This window comes from Molossus molossus, unplaced genomic scaffold (genome assembly GCF_014108415.1).
Source record: "Molossus molossus isolate mMolMol1 unplaced genomic scaffold, mMolMol1.p scaffold_m16_p_7, whole genome shotgun sequence".
Taxonomy (NCBI): Eukaryota; Metazoa; Chordata; class Mammalia; order Chiroptera; family Molossidae; genus Molossus; species Molossus molossus.
The window spans coordinates 57,453,123-57,477,544 of record NW_023425401.1 but is presented as its reverse complement, the minus strand read 5'-3'; the positions used below and the strand labels follow the sequence as shown (position 1 = coordinate 57,477,544).

Below are 24,422 nucleotides of genomic sequence, written 5' to 3'. Positions count from 1 at the left end.
AGTAGAGAGAGGTCCACGCTACTTGCAGTTAATGGGAAAGGCACCCTGGAAAATAATAAACTTTGAACAGAACCTTGTTTGGGTATTTAAGAAGAAAAGATTAGTTATTGTAGCAATGTTTTCTTCAAGTAAGCAGATATGAGGAGCAACAGCCAGAAAGTGGTTAATATCTATGAAGAGGACTGTTCATTTTGAAAAACAGAGAATGGTAAACATGGATTAGTAATGTGTAGTCAGATTACATAGGACTTGGAATGTCAGGATATGTGTAGAATTCCTCTGACTGGCAACAGGTAACAACTAGAGGTGCTCTGATGGTATACACTGTTAATTCAAAGAAGTAATGAAACTGAAAACAGAAAAACCAAATAAGAGGCTTTTCCAAAATTCCAGACCTGAAGGACAGAACTGGAATGATGGCAAAGAAGATGAAGTTAAAGATCCAGGAAACATTCCATGAGGACAGAGATTAAACCTGTTCTCTACTTTTAATGAACTACATGGACCAGCTTGAAGCAAACTTTTCTATTTGTTATTATTATTGTATTTTATTACCAAGACTTTAATTGGTCTAAAGCTGATATATGTGCCTATTTCTAAAAACAGTATTATTCTTTTTTTTTTTTTTTATCCTCACCCGAGGACATTTTTTGATATTTTGTTCAGATAGAGTGGGAGGGGGAGAGGGAGAGAGAAACATAGACATGAAAAGGACACATCGAGTGGTCGCCACCCACACGACCCAACCAGGGCCGGGGACAAACCGCAACCGAAGTACATGCCCTTAGCGGGAACCGAACCTGGGTCTCTCTGGACCGCAGGCCCACACTCAGACCGCTGAGCCAAACTGGCCAGGGCCAGTACTATTCTTTATATAATAATTAGTCACTATTAATATATAAAGCCATTAACTGCTATTGTACTGTTCTTCACTTAACTGAGAATCTTGGGACAAGAATTGGTAGAATGTGGAACGCAATGGAATATATCAAAGATGTGGGAAAAGAAAGCAAAAATAAAGACAGAACACCCTACACCCTACAAGGAGGCTTAGAATAAATGAGTATGGACAGTGGGTACAAGAAAATACACAGAGGCAATGCAAAACAAGAATTAAAGAGAAAAGATTAAGCTCTGCAGAATACTACAGGTCAAGCAGTAAAAAAAAACAGAATAAGCCCTGGCCGGTTTTGCTCAGCGGTTAGAGCGTCGGCCTGCGGTCCAGAGAGACCCGGGTTCGGTTCCCGCTAAGGGCACATATCTCGGTTGCAGTTTGTCCCCAGCCCTGGTCAGTCGTGTGGGTGGCAGCCACTCGACGTGTTCCTTTCACATCGATGTTTCTCTCTCCCCTCTCTCTGTTCCTCTCCCTCCCTCCCACTCTACCTGAACAAAAAAATGGAAAAATGTCCTCGGGTGAGGATTAAAAAAAACACAACAGAATGATAAAAAAAATAGATTTATAACCGAGCAGTTACTAAGAGACAGATATCTCGAGTAATCCAAAAACTGTGAACTGGTCCTTCAAGAATTTGTACATAGGTATAAATCCTAAGAACTATTTCACTATTTTCTAATAGGGATTATTTTCTGTATTATATATAGATCATTGTAATTAAGTAAAAAAAAAATACTGTTTAGATTATGCATTAAAATAGAAACATTGCAAATTGTATGTAATTTATCACATTAGACAAAATCAGTTAAAAGAAAGCTATTTTATGTTATTGGGTAAAATATGAACTAAAATTTTCTAGTAAGTAGCTAATAAAAATAGTGAGAAAAAAAGTTATCACTGAAGTTATTTTTTTAGTTTTTTTAATTTACCTCATGAATAAATTTACTAAAGTGACTACTCATGGTACTGGTATGTGTCACAGGCAATGAGAATTTATTTTTAAATTTGAAAATATGTTTTTATTAGTACTAACTCAAGTATTAAAATCACAACTTTCCATAAAAATAGTATCAAATTTCACATTCCACTGAAGACTACTTTCCCCCATTTTGGCAAAGAAAAATCAACTTTTGGAAATATAACCCTAACTGCATGCTTATATTAACAACATCCAAACCCTAATCACTTAATCTAATAAGTGAGAACAATATTATAAAATAATGCAAAGTAATTTATATTTGGCTCTAGGATGCATATTTACACTCACACTCAAATATTGATATATACTGGACTATTTCAAATCAAGTAACAAAGCTATTCCATAAAGACCAGACCCAGGGAATTCTGTAAAGCTATCAAATTTTCTTACCCTCTACAGTGCACTGCTTAAATACTTTCTGATTCCCACACTATGCAGGGGATGGACTCAGTAACTTGCAGGCTCAAATCCTACCGTTCCCTTTCCATCCTCCCCAACTCCCTCCCACCAAAAAAAAAAAAAAGAAAAAAGAAAAAAGAAAACAAAGCCCCACTTTCTGTCCCAATCACACCTTCTCTAGGGGAAGAGGCCTTTCTTGGTGGTTGAACCAGGGTTGGGGGAGGGGAGACTGTGGTTCTGGTTCAAGGAGACTCCAGAGTGCTGCAAGGTTCAAGTCAAAAGGAGGTGAGAGAGTCAGGTCAAACAAACATCAATCAAAATGTATAATTTTCCCAAAACTGGAAAATCACAGTTGACTATACAGCACAAATAATTCCAAAGGAAACACACAGGACTCAATTCTCTTCTCATTTCTATCTTGTCTACTACTTTATGTTGCTAAATTACTATTAAATGAGTAAAAAGAGCAATGTAATCCTATATGAATAATGATCAAAACTGATTGCCTAATACTCAATTAACAATGAGGAGCTCTAATCAAGATAGTTTCTTAAGATTGTTTTTCCCATAGGGGCTTTTTCTAGGAGCAAAACAGACTGCACTGATTGAAGTCTCACTTTAAAATACATTCATTAATTCCTTCAAAAGTGACTTTAATGATCTTTTCCAACATTAACAAAGGTTAGTAATATTCAACAAAAATAAACTAATGGTGTGAAATACTTTACCTGCATTTGTCACAACAGATCATGTATCCATCATCATGTGTAAAACCGCATATGCACCTGGTTACATCAGTACCATAACTTCCATCTTCAGATGTGCTGATTGTAGTAGCATTGGAAGTTTCATCAAAATTAGGAGTGGTAAATATGCCTACTTCATTTTTGCTGATAAGAACTGACGGAGGAGGGGAAGCCGGAGGTGTTGGAGGAGGACGAGCACCATAATTATGGTCCTGGATTATTGAGCACAAATACAGCACAATATAATTTCAACAGTAATATGAACTAATAAGTTAAATTCAGTCCTTAATTTGAATATGCAAGCCAAATAAAATTAGCCCATTTCTTCCTTAATAGCTCTAAAATAATGACTTGGTGAAGCTAAATATTAAACCATAGTAGTGAGTAAAACTGTCAATCTTGGACACCTTCAAAATAACTTCCCTCAAACTATACCCTCTCATCCCCCAAATCAGAAAATATCTTCACAGTCCTATGGTCACAGAGCTCTGCCTTCAAGATAAAAAGAGGTGCACAATGTGAGAAAAGAAGTAAAAAGAACTCAGGAATGTGGAGGCTAAAGAATAACTAAACAACTATAAAGACATATTACCACCATAAAGTATTATTAGGAGATTTTTAAAAGTTGGGTGTTTTTTATTCTGGTCCAAATAGTAAAAATCTCTCATAATTGTACCTCAATAGTATCACAAGTGTGTCCAGTTCTGCAACTGTTCCAATCTAAGCTCTGCCTCTTACTAGCTATGCAACACTGAATAAGTTAAATCAAATAAGCTTTCATTTTCTTAGCTATGAAGAAGAAATGAAAATTTTACGTATCTTATGAGGTTGGTTTTGAAGATTAAATGAGATATATGTAAAAATGCTTACCACAGGATCTGACACAAAGTGCTCAATAAGTGGTAACTATATAATCTACTATATAATGTAGAATTAACAGTAGATAGTACAGCCCAGCTGGTGTGGCTCAGTGGATGAGCACTGACCCATGCACTAAGAGGTCACCAGTTCAATTCCCAGTCAGGGCACATGCCTGGGTTGTGGACCCAATCCCCAGTGGGGGGCATGCAGGAGGCAGCCAATCGATGTTCTCTCTCATCGATATTTCTCTCTCTCCCCCTCTCCCTCCTTCTCTCAATTAAAAAAAAAATTAAAAACAAAACAGTAGACAGTACAATTCTACGTAGTCTCTTTTTTCTATTTTTATTTTTTCCATCACCATTTATCCCTTCTATGCCCTCTTCCACCTCCCCACTACCCCTGCAATAACCACACTGTTGTCCAAGTCCATAAGTTCTCTTTTTTGCTCAATGCCTCCACCCCCCTACCTCACCCAAAAGCTGTCTGCCTACTCTCAGTGAGTCTGTCTCTGTTTTTCTTGGTAGTTCAGTTTGTTGATTAAATTCCACATTAGTGAAATCATATGATACTTGTCTTTCTCTGATTGGCTTATTTCACTTAGCATCATGTTCTCCATCATACTAATAGATAGTACAATTCTAACTAGAGTCTTTTTATAAAGAAGGAACAGATTTTTAACACCAAGCTATTAATAGCATAAAATACAAAATAATTGTAATAACACTTCAAAAGAATTCCTCTTATAAAATTTTAATCCCTTTAGTAGTTAGATCAACGAAATATTAAACTATAAATTATATAACTAATTGTTTCGATAGTATAAAACAAGTATGCTTTTTAAGTATTCAGTTTTAAGTACAATACCACAAACATCTACTTCAACCTCTAGATATAAAAAATACCCTTCTGGAGAAATGCTTGACACTTACCGCATAGGGCAAACCAATGTAACTGTGTGAATGATGCGAGCTGCTGGTATATAACTGGTGGGGATAACTGTTGGATTTCTCAACTACCACAGGGCTAGCTTCTACGGATTCTGGTCTGGAGGGGGAAAAGTTGCATCAAAGAAAATTCCATTGATTTTTCCTTTTAATCAATTAAAAATTTTAAACACTTAGTTTATTGGCTATACAAATGTCTTTTTTTTTTTTTTAATTCTCACCCAAAGATATTTTTCCATTTTATTTTCAGACAAAGTGGAAGGGGGTGGGGAGAGAGAGACAAGAGAGAGAAACATCAATGCAAAAGAGACACATCAACTCTTTGGTCCCCTAGCTGACACACTAACCGCTGAGCCTAGCTGGCCAGGGCCAAATGTCTTTTATTAAACTGAGGGCCATTATTTCTCTTGTCACTGCCAATAGAATGTCTTTTTATAGTAGATAGATAACCTGTAGATAAGATATATACTATGTAGATTCCATGTCATAACAAAACTTTTGTTTAATTAAAGTAAATGCCCCTCCTTCAAATTTAAATATAGTTTCCTTCTCTATCATCAATGTTCAAAATTACAGACAGTCTCCTCCCACTTACAGTGGTTCAATTTAGGGTTTTTCAAATTTACAATGGTGTGAAAGCGTTATGCTTTCAGCAGAAACCAGCTAGACTAAGCTATGATGTTTGGTAGGTTAGGTGTATTAAATGCATTTTTGACTAAAGATATTTTTAACTTATTAAGAATTTATCGGGACATAAGCCCATTGTAAGTCAAGGAGCATCTGTATGTGTTAGTGTGCCAAGATACAATGAATCTTGGAAATAGCAGTAAAGCTAAGAAATAGGAACCTCATGATCAACCAAGGTTTGCTTATAAAAAATGTAAGCAGAAGCCTATGGTAGGGTAAGATCAGCAGTTCTGACCTGGTAATGGTTAAGTGGTGATGACTTGGCCAACTACTAATACCACTGGGAGTAACAATTCACCCATGGTAGTTGACTTGTAAGCTCCCTGGTCTAGCATTTTATATATATATCACTTTCTTAACTTCTTTATTCATATCAATCCTTCTAAACCCTATTTTGGTAATTCCTATCAATCAATGTGGGTAGTGAACCAACTTCTGAGGCCAATGCACACTAAAATTAACTTTTTCCCTTGCTTACACACAACACGACTAGTTTCTGTGCCTTTATTCTTACCATAGCCACTATTTAAGATGATTTTTCTTTTCCATGATAACCCTTATCCTACCTTTCATCTAAAACTTTCCCTTAGAACTTAATACAATTTGCACTCTTCATGGTCTAAGACCTCTTAATGCAGTTACACTCTAATTGGTCGTATTTCTATATGTCAACTGTTTGTTGATATACTGCTTCCCCTCACTCATCCCCTGCATAGTCTCAATTTAGCTCCAAGTTGCTCCTGCTATGGGACCCAGTGTACTGGAATAAGTAGAGAGAAGTACAAATTGAGGTTGTTAACTGATCTGAAGGAGATTACAAAAGAAGAGTCTCCAAAATGTTCTGAATACTCTGAAAATCAATGATCACCTAATATCTTTGCTGTTGTGTTAAAAATTTACTTACTCATTCTTTTAAAATAGAAATGTTTTAAATTTCAAAATAATACATGCTTATAAAATTTGGAGAGACGTACATAACAAAATAAAAGACCACGCCTTCATCTAAACCCTAAATACATCCATATTAAAATGCTGTGAATCTCCCTCTAAACCTTTCTATCCATAAATATATATAACAGTTGTTTTGTTAAAAATGACAATATAAACTATATGATTCACAGTTTGCTTCTTCCAGTGTTCAGTGTCAATACATATCTGATAATAACTGCTTATTTCATTATATGAAAGTACTACAGCTTATTTAACAATTTTCCTATTGTTGTATATTTAAATTGTTTCTATTTTTCACTGTTAAAAATATCACTGCAACTGTATACCCTTCCATATATCTTTTCTTCATATATAGTAGTATTTCTACAACCTAGATTCCTGGAAGTAGAAATACTGGACAACGGGGAAAATGCAAATAAAATGGATAATGCCAAAATACCTTTGATTATTCTACAATATTGATTCCCTTCCAATTCTCTAAAAATTACCTAGAAGGAAGAAATGTAGCTTTAGCAATTCCTGATCTAAATTACTATTATTAAAGCAACATGTAGGAATTGTGGCCAGAATAGAAAAATTCACTCTTAAGGATTTAAACTCTGAATATATTTCTAACAAATATGGCAAAATCTTTGATATTTTGGAGTAGATAACAGTTAAAAATAAAAAATAAAACTTGCAGCGCAAGCATGTAAACAAGTCACAAATGCTTTGCGTAACCTCATGATTCCAGTTAAAGCTGCACATCTGGTCTCAGAGAGCCCCATACCTCTCATTAAGTGGCCTCAGGCCTGCCACTAGAAGCAACCAGCCTTGGTTCACAACTTGGCTTTTCCTGGGTACCTCCAAGCCCAGCACAAGAAGCAACCATGGGCAGATTACTTTGTAGCTTATGCTGGGTGTCCCAGATAGAACACAGGCAGTGGCTGACCTTACCCCAGAACCAGCACCACCCAGTAGTCAGCTTCAGACCACATAGAAACACCAATACCCAATCACCTCCACAAGTGACAGATTCAATGAACAGACTCAGTTGGTACCAGAGCCCTGATGAAGTTTAAGTCTTGCTCTGTGTGGTGGGCCCCTACATAGCTGATCCTCCAAGGTAGTCAAAGGCCAGTGATCAGTGGACACAGCCAGTCCTTGCAGCTGATCAGCCTGAGTAAACCCCTTCCAATGACATGCCAACAGCAATCAAGACTCAATTATAACACAAGAGTGTACAGTCCACACTAGGGGTCCATCTCAAGGGACCAGCTGGGGTGATTAGGGAGGCTGTGCTACTGGATCCTTACAGCTTACAGGACACCTACAACAATAAGACATCCTACAAAGCCTAGGAGACCTAGCAACTCTACCTACTACATAGAAACAATCACAGGCAAGCAGCCAAAATGAGGAGACAAAGAAACATGTCCCAAATGAAAGAAAAGAAAAAAACTCCAGGAAAAGAATTAAACAAAATGGAGATAAGCAATCAATCAGATTCAGAGTTCAAAACACTGGTTACAAGGTTGCTCAAGAAACTTGGTGAGACATTCAAGAAACTTAGTGAGATCTCCAAGGAACTTAGTGAGAACATCAACAACATAAAAAAGGACCAGTCAGAAACGAAGGATGCACTAACTGAAATAAAGAATAATCTACAGCGTATCAACAGTAGAGTAGGTAAAGCCAAGAAGCAAACCATTGATTTGGAATATAAGGAAGTAAAAAACACCCAATCAGACCAGCAAAAAGAAAAAAGAATCCAAAAAAATGAGGATAGTGTAAGGAGCCTCTGGGACAACTTTAAACATGCCAATATTTCCATCATAGGGGGGCCAGAAGGAGAAGTGAGAGAACAAGAAACTGAAAACCTATTTGAAAAAATAATGGCAGAAAACTTTCCTAACTTGGTGAAGGAAACAGACATACAACTCCAGGAAGGACAGAGAATCAAAAATAAGATGAACCCAAAGAGGTCCACACCAAGACACATCACCATCAAAATGCCAAAGGTTAAAGACAAAGAGAGAATCTTAAAAGCAGCAAGAGAGAAGCAGTTTATTACCTACAAAGGAGCTTTTGTGAGACTGTCCGCTGATTTCTCAAAAGAAACTTTGCAGGCCAGAAAGAAGTGGCAAGAGATATTCAAGGTGATGAAAAGCAACAACCTACAACCAAGATTACTCTATCTTGCAAAGCCATCATTTAAAATCGATGGACATATTAATAGTTTCCCAGACAAGAAAAAGCTAAAGGAGTTCACCACCACCAAACCAGTATTATATGAAATGTTGAAGGGTCTTTTTGAAGAACAACAAAAATATGAACAACAAAAAGGCAAGTAATACACACCTATCAACAATTGAATCTACAAACAAAATGAGCAAGAGGAACAGAAACAGACTCACAGATATAAAGAACATTTTGTTGGTTGCCAGATGGGTGGTGGATGGGTGAAAAAGATGAATAAATTAAGAAGTATAAATTGGATGTTAGACTGATGAACTTCAAAGGGAAGGGGGCAGGGAGGGCAGGAAGTGATAAACCAAAGAACTTCTATGCATATATGCATAACCAATGGACACTGACAATAGTGTGGGGAAGGCAGGAGGGGGTGGGATTAGGGAGGAAGGGGTCAATGGGGACAAAAAGGGGGAACATCTGTAATACATTCAACAATAAAGATGAGTTTTGAAAAAAAATTATCCCTGGCCGGTTTGCTCAGTGGTTAGAGTGTTGGCCCATGGACCACAGAGGCAGGCCCGGGTTTGGTTCCTGCTAAGGGCATGTACCTTGGTTGCAGTTTGTCCCTGGCCCCGGTTGGGGTTGCCACCAACCGTGTGGGTGGCAACCATTTGATGTGTCTCTCTCATGTCAATGTTTCTCTCTCTCTTCCTCCCTCTCTCCCTCCCACTCCATCTCAAGACAAATGCTAAAATTTCCTTGGGTGAGGATAAAAAAAGAAAAGAAAATTAAAGCTGCAGCACTGGGACAAGCTGGCAATGTAAGAATATCCTCATTTCTAGTGACATTTCTTACTAAAAGCAATTTTTAAAAGATTAACAATTGTTTAAAAAATTTGGTTGACATATTTTAAGGATTTTCCCAAAATATAAAATACCGTTTATTTTTTTTAAGTAACAAGACAACAGATATACATAGAAGTGTTCTTAAAAAGTTCCATGCTGAAAAATACCCTCAAAGCTCTGCACTGTCAGAACACAATGTGAAAACAATGTTAGGATTAATACCAAAAGTCAAACATCCTAGATCCAGTAACTCCATCTTTAGAAATTTATCCTAAGAAAATAATCACAACTAATTAAAGACCTACAGAATTGAGATATTCATTGAAATACTATTATAAAACTAGATATAAGAGCAGAAATTATTCAAATGTCAAATTGATAGGAAACAATTAAATCTGAACAAACCTACCTTATTTACATATGGATAACAAACAGTTCAACAAAAACTCATACTAATAAAAATCACTATAATAAGGTCATAGGAGTTTTCTTCAAAATCTTCTGAAATATTATCATAAACTTTTAATAAAATTTTAATGGCAGGGCTAGAGATAAAATGCAGTAATAAATTTTGTAAATGCTACAGTGCTCCGTTTAGCCAATTTATATACAGTCACATAAATATTGAGTTAATACACAGGTATAACATTTATCATCTAGGAAGAAAATACATTAGCATAGCATAGTATTTCTATTTCTACAAATAATTTTGTATCAAAACATAAACCATTGCTCTAGTCAGTGTGGCTCAGTTGGCTGGGCGTCATCCTATGCACCAAAACGTTGTGGGTTTAATTCCCGTTCAACGTTTTGGTGCACGGGATGATGCCCAATCGTGGGTTCAATTCCTGGTCAGGGCACATGCTCTATCAGGACTGCACGGGCTCTATCCCCAGTAGCAGGCATGCAGGAGGCAGCTGATCAATGTTTCTCTCTCACATCAATGTTTCTCTTTCTCTCTCCCTTCCTCTCTCTCTAAAAATAATCAATAAAAAATATTTTTTTAAAAACATAAATCGTGGTGCTATCTTCATCCTACAAATAACTGGAAGTTAGACAACCAAGTTTTATGTGCTTCACCTAATGCTATGCAACAGAAAGTACAGTCACACCTACAGAAAATTTCATGCTAAAAAAAAAATAAAAGAGAGAGAAAAGGTGGGGAAGGAATTTGAGGCTAATTACATCTCTAGTTCTAAATGCCAGATAGAATATTACATGACACTAAATTCAGAATGCTGAAACTTCTATAGGCCAAATGACCCAGTTTCTTCAACTGGGTATATATGGTGTAAGGGAAAACAAAATTAAAAGATTGTCTGTCACAGGTAAAAAGAGATTTAAGAGACATTTCAATCAAATGCAATGTGTGGATCTTGTTTGGATGCCAATTTGAACATAGCAATTACAAAAAGACATTTTTGAGACAAGTGAGGGAAATCTGAAGATGAACTGGTATTTAAGGGTATTTTATATTAAGGAATATTCTTGTTATATGAGATAACAGAACTGTGGTTTTTTAAAAAGTCCCTATCTGTTAGTGATGTACACTGAAGAATATATAGGTAAAAAGATGGGGGGGATTTGATTTAAAATACTTTAAATAAAACTGTAGGACAGAGGAAACAAGGTTGGCAAAATTGTGAATACTGCTAAAGCTGTGCTAAATACCCACTTGGGATTATCATCCTTTCTCCCTACTGTTGCATGTATTTTTGTATTTCTTTTTTTAAAATATTTTTTTCTTTATTTATTTTAGAGAGAGGAAGGCAGAGGGAGAGAGATAGAAACATCAATGAGAAAGAGCATTGACTGGCTGCCTCTTGCATGCCCCCTTCCACCCCCCTGCCGGGATTGCGCCCATACCAAGAGCATGTGCCCTGACCAGGAATTGAACTGGCGACCTCTTACTGCGTGGGTCAACGTTGGCTCAACCACTGAGCCACACTGGCTGGCCTATTTCTGTATTTCTTTACTCAAAAAATTTTAAAAGTTCCCCAAGTTTTTAAAATGTAATATCCTTTATATAATGGGTACCTGGAAGAATGGTATACTGCGTCCTTTCCTCCCAACTCAGGAAGATGTCCTGGGAATTTCTATTTATAAACCTCTATCTGTGGAACCTCTCTTAACCCTTCTTTAATTTCTCAAGGCTTAGTTCAAAGAGCTCTTTAAGGAGCACTTTCCTGATTGCTTCAACTCATCATAATTTTATAAATCCTATGGATTTCTATACCACTTATTTACTGTATTGTTAATTTATTACTCTTTATGTAATATTGTTGTATGCTGTCAACCACCTTCTCACATGCATTTATTTTCTCTCCCAAACCTCATCAGAATTAACAAGAGTTTTCTCCAGTACAAAGAATACAGAATTTGGACTTACATGTCTATGGCTGGCCATTCAATGGATATAGTAGTTAGGTATTCACCCTTCTGAACTTGAGTTTTTTATTTGTAAAGTAGAAATAACTATACCTGTACTTCATCTTCTTCCCAGCAATATAAATGAAGTTCAAATGATAAAAAGAATGTGAAAATGCACTTTGTCAACTATTATGCATTATACAGATGTGTAACACTGCTTATTTGTTCAGAAATGCCCATCAAGTGTAACTAAGATATTCAGACTGAAGTTGCTTTTACACTATTTTAAAACCTATTCACAATAATCCAAACTTCCAATAAAGTGGTTCTAAATGGCCCTGGCCCAGTAGCTCAGTTGGTTAGGACACTGTTCCAATATGCTAAGGTTGCGGGTTTGGTCCTTGGTCAGGGCACATACTAGAATCAATGAATGCATAAATAAGTAGAACAACAAATCTCTATCTCTCTAACCCTCCCTCGCTCTTTAATAAAAATTTTAAAAAGTGGTTCTAAGTATGAGTCTAGCTAGACCTATTCTAAATAAATCACTAAATTTGCAAGGTATCAAAACATTGTTAATATTTAAATCATTTAATTGAGCGATAAATATGTACCAAAGTAAACTCCTAATAAAGTTTATTTTTTATTTATTTTTTTTATCCTCACCCGAGGACATTTTTCCATTTTTTGTTCAGGTAGAGTGGGAGGGAGAGAGAGGAACAGAGAGAGAGAGAGAGAAACATCGACGTGAAAGGAACACATCGAGTGGCTGCCACCCGCACGACCGACCAGGGCCGGGGGACAAACTGCAACCGAGGTACATGCCCTTAGCAGGAACCGAACCCGGGTCTCTCTGGATCACAGGCCGACCGACGCTCTAACCGCTGAGCCAAACCGGCCAGGGCTAAAGTTTATTCTTTTTAAAGTATAGGTCCCAATATTATATTGAAATAAGTGCCTTGAAATAAAATGGTTCATTTATAATCCTTTTGTAAAGCAGATTTTTAAAATATATTTTCTTAAAGTTGAGGTCACATATCTGAATATTTCATATACTAAAACAATAAACTTTACATCAATAAATATAATCTGTAATCATAAACCTGTAATGTTGATTTTTTTTTAATCCTCACCCAGGGACATTTTTTCCATTTATCTTTAGATGGAGTGGAGGGGAGGGAGGGGAATGGGGAGAGAGAGAGAGAAACATCGATGTGAGAGAGACACATCGCGACTACTTGCCTCCCGCATGACCCCAACCAACCAGAGCCGGGGACGAACCACAACCGAGGTACTCTTTACTCTTTGGTCTGCAGGCCGATGCTCTAACCACTCAGTCCACTGAGCCACACCAGCCAGTCCTTACTTTCCCTTTTAATGACATTATAGTCAAGGACCTATTACTCTAGAAAAGGTTATTTACTACAAACAAAATCGGTGATAGATAATGGAGTAACATAATGGGATTAATGTTCTAGTTTTAGTTCCAATGATTTTTGCTTAAAAAATTTATAATTTCAATACCAAAACTAAGTATGCAAGGAATTAATCATTGGCAATATAAAATTTTATTTTAAACTAACAATTTTAAAGTTTCTAGTTTCAAATATTTTTTAAAAACTAATGCAGTGGTTCTCAACCTGTGAATCACGACTACTTTGGGGATCGAATGACCCTTTCACAGGGGTCGCCTAAGACATAACAGTAGCAAAATTACAGTTATGAAGTAGCAACGAAAATAATTTTATGGTTGGGGGTCACCACAACATGAGGAACTGTATTAAAGGGTCGTGGCATTAGTAAAGTTGAGAACCACTGAAATGGTATGTTAAGTATTGTAAGCATGTCAATGAAAAATCAACACAATTTTATGGAATATGTAATATATATGTATGTAAGGTTTACGTACATTTAAAAAAATTATTTTTTATTCCTCACCCGAGGATATTTTTACATTTATCATCAGATAGGGTGGGAAGGAAGGAGGGAGAGAGAAAGAGAGAAACATTGATATGAGAGAGACGCATCAACTGGCTGCCTCACATGACCTGATCAGGGCCAGGGATGAACCACAACCGAGGTACATGCCCTTGACTGGAATCGAACCCGTGACTCTCTGGTCCACGGGTCAACACTCTAATTGCTGAGCCAAACCAGCCAGGGCAGGTTTATGTATATTACAAGATCTAACACAATACATTAGAGTACTCGTTCACATAGTCTAATACCCAACATGTTGAACCAAGTAGTAGTATGTGAGCTCCTTGGAGAGAAGTGACTATTTTACTCAAAACCTTTGTTAAGTAATATAAAGTTCATTCCTACACTTTGTTTCCATCTATAAATCCCATTCATAAAATTTTTGTCTAAGATTTTTGGTGGATTTACCTTCCAGTCAAAGGAGTGCACAAACTGTAATTCAAGAAACAGTTCTAGCCCTGGCCGGTTTGGCTCAGCGGTTAGAGCGTCGGCCTGCGGTCTGGAGAGACCCGGGTTCGGTTCCCGCTAAGGGCACGTGCTTTGGTTGCAGTTTGTCCCCGGCCCTGGTTGGTTGTGCGGGTGGCAGCCACTCGATGTGTCCCTTTCACATCGATGTTTCTCTCTCTCTCTCTCTCTCTCTCCCTCCCACTCTATCTGTACAAAAAATGGAGAAATGTCCTCGGGTGAGGATTAAAAAAAAAAAAAAAAAAAAAGAAACAGTTCTATAAACTGTTCACTGCACATTTAAGGTACCTTGTGAGATGAGAGAGAATAAAAGATAAATAAAACATATTCACATCCCTCAAAGAGTTTCTGATCTTAGGAGGAGCAGTAGATTAGCAAAAAGAGACAGGTACACCAAAAACAGGGAAATGCCATGAAAAAAAAGGTATGGGTAAATACTTAACAAAACCCTTTCCTCTCGCCCTGGCCAGGTGGGTCAGTGGGTTGAAGCATTGTCCCATACACCAAAAGGCTGTGAATTTGATCCTGGGTCGGGGCAAGTATGGAAGGCAAATGATCGACGTTTCTTCAACATCGATGTTTCTCTCTGTCTCTCTGCCTCCCTCCCCCCTCCCTTCCGCTCTCTCTGGGGGAAAAAAAAAAATCAATAAAAACATATCCTCTGCCCTGGCTGGTTTGGCTCAGTGGTTAGAATGTTGGCCCGCGGACCAGAGAGTCCCGGATTTGGTTCCCGCTAGGGGCACGTGCCAAAATAAATAAATAAATTCATTAATTCATTAATTAAAATAAAAACATATCCTCAGGTGATAATTTTTTGAAAAACACACAATGTCCAGCCGGTGTAGCTCAGTGGTTGAGTGCTGACCCATGCACCAAGAGGTCGCTGGTTTGATTCCCGGTCAGGACACATGCCCAGGTTGTGGGCCCAATCCCCAGTGGGGGCATGCAGGAAGCGGCCAATCAATGTTCTCTCTCATCGATGTTTTATTTCTCTCTCCCTTTTACTTCCTCTCTCTGAAATCAATAAAGAAAAAAAACAAAATAAAACACACACCACACACACAAATAAATCTTTCCTCTTCTGCATGAGACTTTGATCTTTAGTTACCTTTCTACCCCTGTTCACCAAAAAACCTGATAAGGTAATTTGCTGTATTGCTAGGCACATTAATAAAAATAACCCTTGACTGGTAAACTAATTGTATCTGGACTGGGAAAACTATAAATATTCAGTGTGAATGTCACAGATTTGAACTTCTTCAAGATGCAGTGACTTCTATAACTGGCATGTCCCTTGCAGGGAACCTAAAAGCTCTGACTATGCTTGTGGCAAGAAATATTGGCTTCTGAGGAGAATGAGGCTTCTAAATCAGGGAGGAGACTCTCACACCAGTCCAATGTGCATTGTGTCTCCTTGTACCTGACCAGTCACCTTAGAAGCCAAAGAAAATAGCTCCTGGTTGGCTGACTGTACTTGTACATAGTCTCTCAAAGAGAGGAACACTTGATGCTACCCTCTGACAAGTTGCAGCTCCTGTCCTACATACCATGTAGACAAGTGCCGAGCAAGGTTCCTGATAATTTTGTAAGTCTGAAGTAAAAAGACCTCCTTTTGAAAGAGCTGAAAAAGATCAAAGTTCTAGGCTGTAGACTCTAGGGCACTGGTTCTCAACCTGTGGTAGCTACCTCTTTGGGGGTCAAATGACCCTTTCACATGGGTCACCTAAGACCATCGGAAAACACATATTTCCGATGGTCTTAGGAACCGAGACACTGCTCCTCTGTCTCCAGACGGGTCAGCCCACATGCAAATACGCCCACATACAACATGAGGAACTGTATTAAAGGGTCGCAGCATTAGGAAGGTTGAGAACTGCTGCCCTAAGGGTACAAGAGAAGGACACAACAACTTGAATAACAGGAAGGATAAAAAATAACATTATGAGGTTTCATTAAAAGTGAGAATGCTTCTGAAAAATATGCAGGACTATGAACATTTGAATTTTATACCAGAAGTATATTCTACTGAAAATTTTTAATTAAAAAACCAGTAATGATGGAGAAAGATAGTATCTATGCATATGCAAAAAGAGCTTAATGTTTGTCAGGGACTATGAGAGATACAGAGATAAGACATTGTCTCTGCCTTCAAGAAACTTACAATTATACAGTTTCCATTCACTCCATAAATAGTTGAGCACACATTAAGTAGAAGATATTAAGATGCTGGAAATTTAAAAAATGACCCTGGCTGGTTTGGCTTGGTGGTTGGAGCACTGGCCTGTGGACCAAAGGGTCTCTGGTTTGATTCTGGTCAAGAGCAAGTACCTTAGTTGCAGGTTTGATACCCGGCCCCAGTTGGGGTCATGCGGGAGGCAGGCAATTAATGTCTGTCTCTGTCTCTTTCTCCTTCTCTCTCTCCCTCCCTCCTTTTCACTATCAATAAAAAGTCAATGGAAAAATATCCTCGGGTGAAGATTAACAAAAACAAACAAATAAATAAGTAGTTCTTCTAAAGAAAATAATGTATAGGGGAAAAACATGTATGTCAATGATTACAATAGAGCCATTAGAGGTAGGCACAGCAGCCTTTCATATAGTAGTCATATTTAAGCAAGTTTTAACAAATGAGAAGTTAACCAGCCCAAGAAACAGAGAGATAGAAAAGATGGAGAAAGTATTCCAGACACAAGGCACACATGCAATCGTAGATATCAACAGCAAGATGCGTTTAAACATGTTTCTCTAAGTGAGATTGGCAGACCATCAGCATCACAATAATCTGCAGTGCATAATTTTTTTTTTTATCCTTACTCGAGGACATTTTTCCATTTTTTGTTCAGATAGAGTGGGAGGGGGAGAGAGATAGAGACAGAGAGAGAGAGAGAGAGAGAGAGAGAGAGAGAGAGAGAGAGACATCGACGTGAAAGGGACACATCGAGTGGCTGCCACCCGCACTACCCAACCAGGGCCGGAGACAAACTGCAACCGAGATATGTGCCCTTAGCAGGAACCAAACCCGGGTCTCTCCGGACCACAGGCCAACGCTCTAACCGCTGAGCCAAACTGGCCGGGGCGCATGTTATAATTTTTTACAGCTTTATCAAATGAATAAAAAAACTTAAAGATCAGGTTCAGAAATCTACAGTTTGAGAAGCATTTTCAGTCTTATGTTCACTGACATTTAGAAACCACAGAAAAGAGTTGCTAAAATTCAGAGCAGATAGAGTTAAAGGTATGAAGAAGGGGAGAGAGATGAGGGCAGCTAAGTCAAGGAAGGACCAGCTCAAAAAGCAGCTTGGGTATCTAGCTAAAGTATATGATCTTTATCCTGAAAAACTATATAGAGCCACTAGTGGTTTAATGCTCCCCCAAGCAAGGTAATGATGGCAAGGTAAAGCTGAAGGTTTCAAATGTGAGGCTGAGTAATCTGTAAAAATTCTTCTAGATTCAGTAGATTCAAAAGAAGCCCTGACCATGTAAAAGTACTACCTCTCGAAGATTTCTTCCCCCTTCCCCATTTACAAGCAAGTTACCTTTGCTCAGTTCTTTGCTTCACTGAAAAGTTTAGTACTCTGTCTAGTTTCAAAGTGATCACCATGAGTGTATGGAGGGTACAAACTGCTAACCTTTTTATCAAAGAAAGGAATATTAAAATGTGCAACTTGCTATTATAACTAAAAATTTTGTAATTTTATCCTTAAGTTCCCTTCACTTGATCTTAGTCTAAAGGCCAAGAAGCGATCCTTTAAATTCCTTTCATTATCAAGTACAGCACCAACCCACCTTGCTGATTTAATATAACCCACCTATATTAATTTTTTATTAGGTTTAGAATACAGTGCTCATTAACCACTCTTAGATGCATCTGATAACTGAGTTGCTTTCAATGACAATGTGGAAATAAAAGACTCAAATATTTTATTACTAAAAGAAGACTTAACTCTTGGTAATCTCTGAATCTATCAATTATACTACCAACAAGAAGCTCCCAATAATTCTCTGGCAACCTTCCTTCTTATAATGTGTTTTTTAAACCTTACTAAACTTGGTATCATTTGTCAATTATGTTTCAAATGATCTTTTCATCTACTTAATTTCTAGTTATTACATGTTGTGCCTAACTTCCTTGAATCTACTTTTCCCCTTAACATATTATTCTGAATTCTGAAAGAAACCTTTTATTTGGTTGTTTTCTTTATAACAGAATCTTTTATTTGGCTGTTTAGACATAAAGCTTGAATCAACTTCAAGTGCCTATTTTTGATCTATAGCACATTACCATCATAGAGCATCCAAAAAAGGATCTTTACACAGACTCTAGAGTTGAGAAAACAATTATATTTTAAACTCCTACTTTTAACTATGAGAAATTTCATTTCAGTTAAAGAGAGTGTAATTTAAAATATCCTAGTCAAAATACCACCACTTGTTAAAATTCGTATATTGAAGAATTTTATATCTCTTCTAATTCTATATCTTCCTAATGTAGTCTGTCATGGTCAGTACACAGTCAGTCACTCGGATAATGTATGTAATAAATTTCAATCCCTCTGTAGTTGTTCTTTTAATGCTGCCAGTTTCCTACTGCCTTTTAGCATTTCCCAGCTTCCCAAAATAGGAACTAACTAGAACTGTTACTTTGAAGAACTGTATCATTTGACTCACTGAATTTACACCAACTGTATAAGATTTTTTACACACCAGGGACATTTTGTTCAATAGCTCTTTACATCTTTCTGCAATGAAGAAACTGTAAAATACAGGGTAGGGCAAAAGTTGGTTTATAGTTGTTCGTATGGAAAATAATACAAATAATAATACAAGAATAAACTCTATGTTTTGTGTACTCACAACTATAAACCTCCTTTTGTCCCATCCTCTATGTTTAGCTTTAGTTTTGTTTCTCCTAAACAAAAATAAGATGAGCTAAGATATGAGCATTCAACAATCATTCCTGTATACTAAACCAAGAGACATTCTAGCAACATAATTCTCATGAAGCTTGTATTTGAGTAAAATGATAAAGAAAAAATAATAAAATAAAACAAGATGATTGCAGAGAGGTTATTCAGATATTATTTTAGACAGTGTGAAGAGAAAAGGACTCATGGAAAAGTTATACTTGAGCTCAGCTAAGACTCTGCTAAGAAAAGAAGAATGTTCCAGGCAGAGGGAACTGCAAATACAAAGGCTCTGAGGCATGAACAAATCTAGAATGGTCAAAAGAACAAGGAAAATAATAATATGGGAGAAATAGTAGGGTAAGGGGAGTAGAGATTAGAGAAGTGGGGCCTTTGGGACCAAAAGAAGTTAGGATTTTAAGTGAAACAAAAAATCCCTGAAAGGTTTTCAAGTGGGAGAACTACATGATTTGGTTTATGCTTCAGAAGAATCACATTAACTTCTACATACACAATGAATTGTTAGGAGAAAAATAAGAAACACAGAGACCACTTTACTGCAGTGTCCAGATAAGAGATGGCAAAGACTTGGACTAGAAATGGAGAGAACTGTATTTTCCCTAAGTGTATTTTGGAGGGAGACATGGGATTGACCAATGAATTAGATGTGGAAGGTGAGGGAAAAGGAGCAATCAAGAATGACACCTTAGGCACCCCCCACCACCACATCCAAGGCTGCCGCCTTTTTCTTCTGCTGCTCCTGGTGCTGCTTGTGTGCTCCTTTGTGAGGACATGGTACCTCTTTTGTGAAGCAGCAGCTGAGGAGACTCTGGGCACTCACCATGGCCTATGGAAAGCCCAAAGAAGGAGTTAAGACTGACAACAATGACTGTATTAACTTTAAGGTGGTGGGCAGGATGGTTCTGTAATGCAGTTTAAGGTATAGAGGCATACACCACTTAGTAAACTAATGAGAGTGTACTGTGAACGATGGGGTTTGTCAATGAGGCAAATCAGATTCCGATTTGAGGTATAGCCAATCAATGAAACAGACACACTGTACAACTGGAAATGGAGGATGAAGATACAACTGGCATGTTTCAGCAACAGACAGGAGGTATCTACTAAAAAGGGAACCTGCTACTTTAATCCAGAAATCTATTCCTCCAAATCAAGGAGACATTCTCAGTTAGAAAATTGCAATTTGGTTCCACCACATCCTGACTACTGCAGTATTGTTTTCTCTATTCTTTCATTTTCCCCTTCCCCATTCTTTTATTGTACATAAAGTAACTGATGTTATGTGCATAAACATTTGCATTTTTTAACCAGATGTCCAATGGTATGTTTTAATTGACATCAAATGGAAATAGAATGGGGAAAAATAATGGTTCTGTGAAAATACCCCTTTCTATATTAGTGGCATGTTCATTCAGCTCTTGTCTTTATATTCCAGTAAATTATTTTGCTCTTACTGTTTAACAAAAAGAGAACAACATAAAAATCCTTGCATACCTTGTTTGATTGGAGAATTTTACTGTTTTTCATTTACCATTGTAAAGCCAAGGACAATTTTATGACTTTTTGTACATAGCTGTTATATGTGGGGCAATCTATTTTTAAGTAGGGGTAAATTACTCTAAAAAAAAAAAAAAAAAAAAGAACCCTAGATAGTTTTCCCTTTAAGCTAAGTGTCTTATTGTTTAAATAAATGTCTTGTTTAAAAAAAACAAAAAACTGCCTGGCCAGTGTGGCCCAGTCATTGAGTGTTGACCCATGCACCAAGAGGTTGCTGGTTCAATTCCTGGCCAGGGCACATGCCCAGGTTGTGGGCCCGATCCCCAGTGGGAGGCATGCAGGAGGTGGCCAATCAATGTTCTCTCTTATCGATGTTTTTCTCTCTCTCCCTTTCCCTTTCTCTCTCTCTAAAACAATCTATAAAGGGAAAAAAAGAGTAACACCTTAGGGTTTGGGCTCATGCAACTGGATAGAGATGGAGTTATTTAAAGAAAACGATAAGCCAGGGGAAAAGTTAACAAAATAAAATCAGATTTGGGGGTAGAAGATCAAGCAAAAAATAAGAAAGAGAGGCCAGTTAAGTGTGAGACTCAGAAAGCCAATAGGGTTAATTCGTTCTATTAGGAAGAAATAGTTATTTATATCAAATTCTGAGAAATGTATTTAAATCATAAAAGACTACTAATTGCTCCAACAATATGGGTAGTTATAGTGGTATTGTGCAGCCTGATGTTGAATGCAGACAACTCTTTCAGGAGTTTGCTAATTAAGAGGAACAGAGAAATGAGACAATGAATAAAAGGGAGCAGGAGTTTTAAGATATTTTGTGATAAGAATGATCTAATACAGAGAGAAACTGAAGATAGATATGGAATACCTTCAGGCAAGAGTTATCAAGAGTTAAGAGTTATTAAGAAGTATCAAGACCTTGAAAAGGTGAGAGGGGATGAGATCCAGGAGGCCAGTTTAAGAATAGGACTCCAATAAGGAAAGTGTTGTTTTATCATTTTACATGAGGAGAAACAATCTGAATATAAGATTTTAGAAATGGAGTTGTATCCCCAGCACCAAAAACAGTAGCTGGTATATAAGCCCTCAATAAAACTTTTTATTGTTGTTGTTAATCCTCACCAGAGGATATATTTTTTCCATTGATTTTTAGGGAGAGTGGAAGGGAGGGAAGGAGGAGGGAAAGGGGGAGAGAGAGAGAGGGTAAGGGGGAGAGAGAAACATCGATGTGAGAGAAATACATCAATTGGTTGCTTTCCACACACACGCCCCAACCAGGGTCAGGAATCCAAACTGCAACCCAGGTACATGCCCCTGACTGGAAATCGAACCTGTGACCCTTCAGTGCAAGGGGTCAAAGCTCTATCCACTGAGCCACAACAGCCAGGACAATATAACTTTTTTTTTTTCATTCTCACCTGAGGACATTTTTTCATTTTTTGTTCAGATAGAGTGGGAGAAAGAGAGAGAGAGAAACATCGACATGAAACAGACACATCGAGCCCTGGCCAGTTTGGCTCAGCAGTTGGAGCATCAGCCCTTGGTCCAGAGAGACCCGGGTTCAGTTCCTGCTAAGGGCATGTACCTCAGTTTCAGTTTGTCCCCGACCCTGGCTGGGTCATGCGGGTAGCAACCACTCGATGTGTCCCTTTCATGTCGATGTTTCTCTCTCTTTCTCTCCCTCCCATTCTATCTGAACAAAAAATAGAAGAAAAAAAAGGGACACATCGAGTGGCTGCCACCCACACGACCCAACCAGGGCCAGTGACAAACTGCAACCGAGGTACATGCCCTTAGCAGGAACTGAACCCGGGTCTCTCTGAACCACAGGCCAATGCTCTAACCGCTAAGCCAAACCAGCCAGGGCAATAAATACTTTTAGTAAGTACAAAATGCTTATCAAGTTGTTGTTACAATTTTTAAAAAAGTCATACCATTGAACTAGTAGTACTTGATAATTAAACCAATAAAATCAGAGAAAAGTGGTATTCTTTATTAGAAATTGTACCTTGTCAAGATTTACTTTCTCTAAACAAGAGGTCAGCAAACCCACCTTGCTGCCTAACTTTGTAAATAAAATTTTAATGGAACATAGTCACGCCCATTCATTTATACATACTGTTTTGGCTTTCCACTTCAACAGAGCTGAATAACTGCAACAGAAACCATATTGTTTCAAGTCTTACCTATTTACTCTCTGGCCCTTTACAGAATAAGTTTGCTGATCCTAGCTCTAAATTTAATTTTAAATTCTAAAACAATCTGGAAAGTAAAAACAGATTTTCTACAACAAACATGTACTTTATAGTCAGGGGACATTCTAAATTAAGAGATCTAGTAATGCAGAGGGCTGTATGGGTGGAGTTCATGAGAAAGAATTAGGTTAAAGATAACTTGAAAGTCAAGACCACGTAGAAAATGGTGAAAGCTATAGAAGTGGATGAAACCTCCAGGACATTTTACAAAGTAAGTTAAGTACAGACTCCTAGAAAACATAAATATTCATAAAACAGGAGAAGAAACATTATAAAAGGAGATTAAGAAATAAAAAGAAGCCCTGGCCGGTTTTGCTCAGTGGTTAGAGCGTCAGCTTGCAGTCCAGAGAGACCCAGGTTCAGTTCCCACTAAGGGCACGTACCTCGGTTGCAGTTTGTCCCCGGCCCTGGTTGGTCGTGCGGGTGGCAGCCACTCGATGTGTTCCTTTCACGTTGATGTTTCTCTCTCTCTCTCTCTCTTCCTCTCTCTCCCTCCTAAGAACAAAAAATTGAAAAATGTCCTCAGATGAGGATAAAAAAAAAAGAAAAGAAAGAAAAAGAAAACTGGATAGAAAACAGTTTGGTGAATTCCCAAAATGTTGAACAGATTACCTTATGACCCAGTAATTGTATTCCTAAATTATATACCCAAAAGAATTGAAACCAAAGACTCAACCAGATACTTGTATACCAGCATCTATAGCAGCATTACTTACAATAGCAAAAAGGTGAAAACATCTCAAGTGTCCCTCAACAAATAAACAGATAAACAAAATGTGGTGCATCACATTAACTTCTACACAGAGAATGAATTGTAGGAGGCAAATAGAATATTATTCAGCCATAAAAAGTAATGGAATTCCTATACATGCTACAATATGGATAAACATTGAAAACATTATGCTAAGTGAAATAAGCCAGATAAAAAAGGATAAATATTTTATGATTCCATTTATATAAAGTATGTAGAATAGACAGAGACAGACCATAAAAATAGAGGTTATCAGGCACTGGTGCCTAGAGGAAATAAGAGGTTGTTTAATAAACACAAATTTTCTATTTGGGATGATGAAAAAGTCTGGAAACAGTAGTAATGGCTGCACAACACTGATAGTACTTAACACCACTGAATTGTATACTTAAAAACAGTCAAATTGATAAATTTTATGTTATGTATATTTTACTACAATTAAAAGAAAAAGAAAACCACTAAAGTCAAAGGTAGGAAGAGTCAATAGTGTCAAATCTTTCAAAGAAAACAAGCAATACAAGGCTGAAAACTATGCATTAGTTTCAATGTGATGGTAGCATGGTTAATGTAAAAGCCAAATTATATGCAGCACATGGAAGAATTAATAAAAGAACAATGAAAGAATTTAAGCACCTGAATGGGCCTACAATTTACACAGTGCTCAAAGAGTTATAGGAATGAGAGGCACAGA

At 37.4% G+C, this 24,422-nt stretch overlaps 1 protein-coding gene and 1 pseudogene across 7 annotated transcripts in view; one reads left to right on the top strand and one right to left on the bottom strand.

Annotated features, from left to right (window-relative positions):
* The window catches only part of KMT2E (lysine methyltransferase 2E (inactive)), a 99,969-nt gene that overhangs the window by 41,987 nt on the left and 33,560 nt on the right, over positions 1–24,422 (bottom strand). For 6 of the 7 annotated variants that reach the window (XM_036247607.1, XM_036247604.1, XM_036247610.1 and 3 more), the window contains 2 exons: positions 4,810–4,924; positions 3,002–3,231 (listed from right to left, as the gene is read on the bottom strand). In XM_036247607.1, coding sequence (XP_036103500.1) covers positions 3,002–3,231; positions 4,810–4,924 — 345 coding nt within the window. Of the gene's footprint in view, positions 1–2,445; positions 2,535–3,001; positions 3,232–4,809; positions 4,925–24,422 lie in introns of those variants that run through there. The other variant, XM_036247611.1, reaches the window with a different exon arrangement.
* Positions 20,041–20,326, top strand: LOC118620491 (annotated as a pseudogene).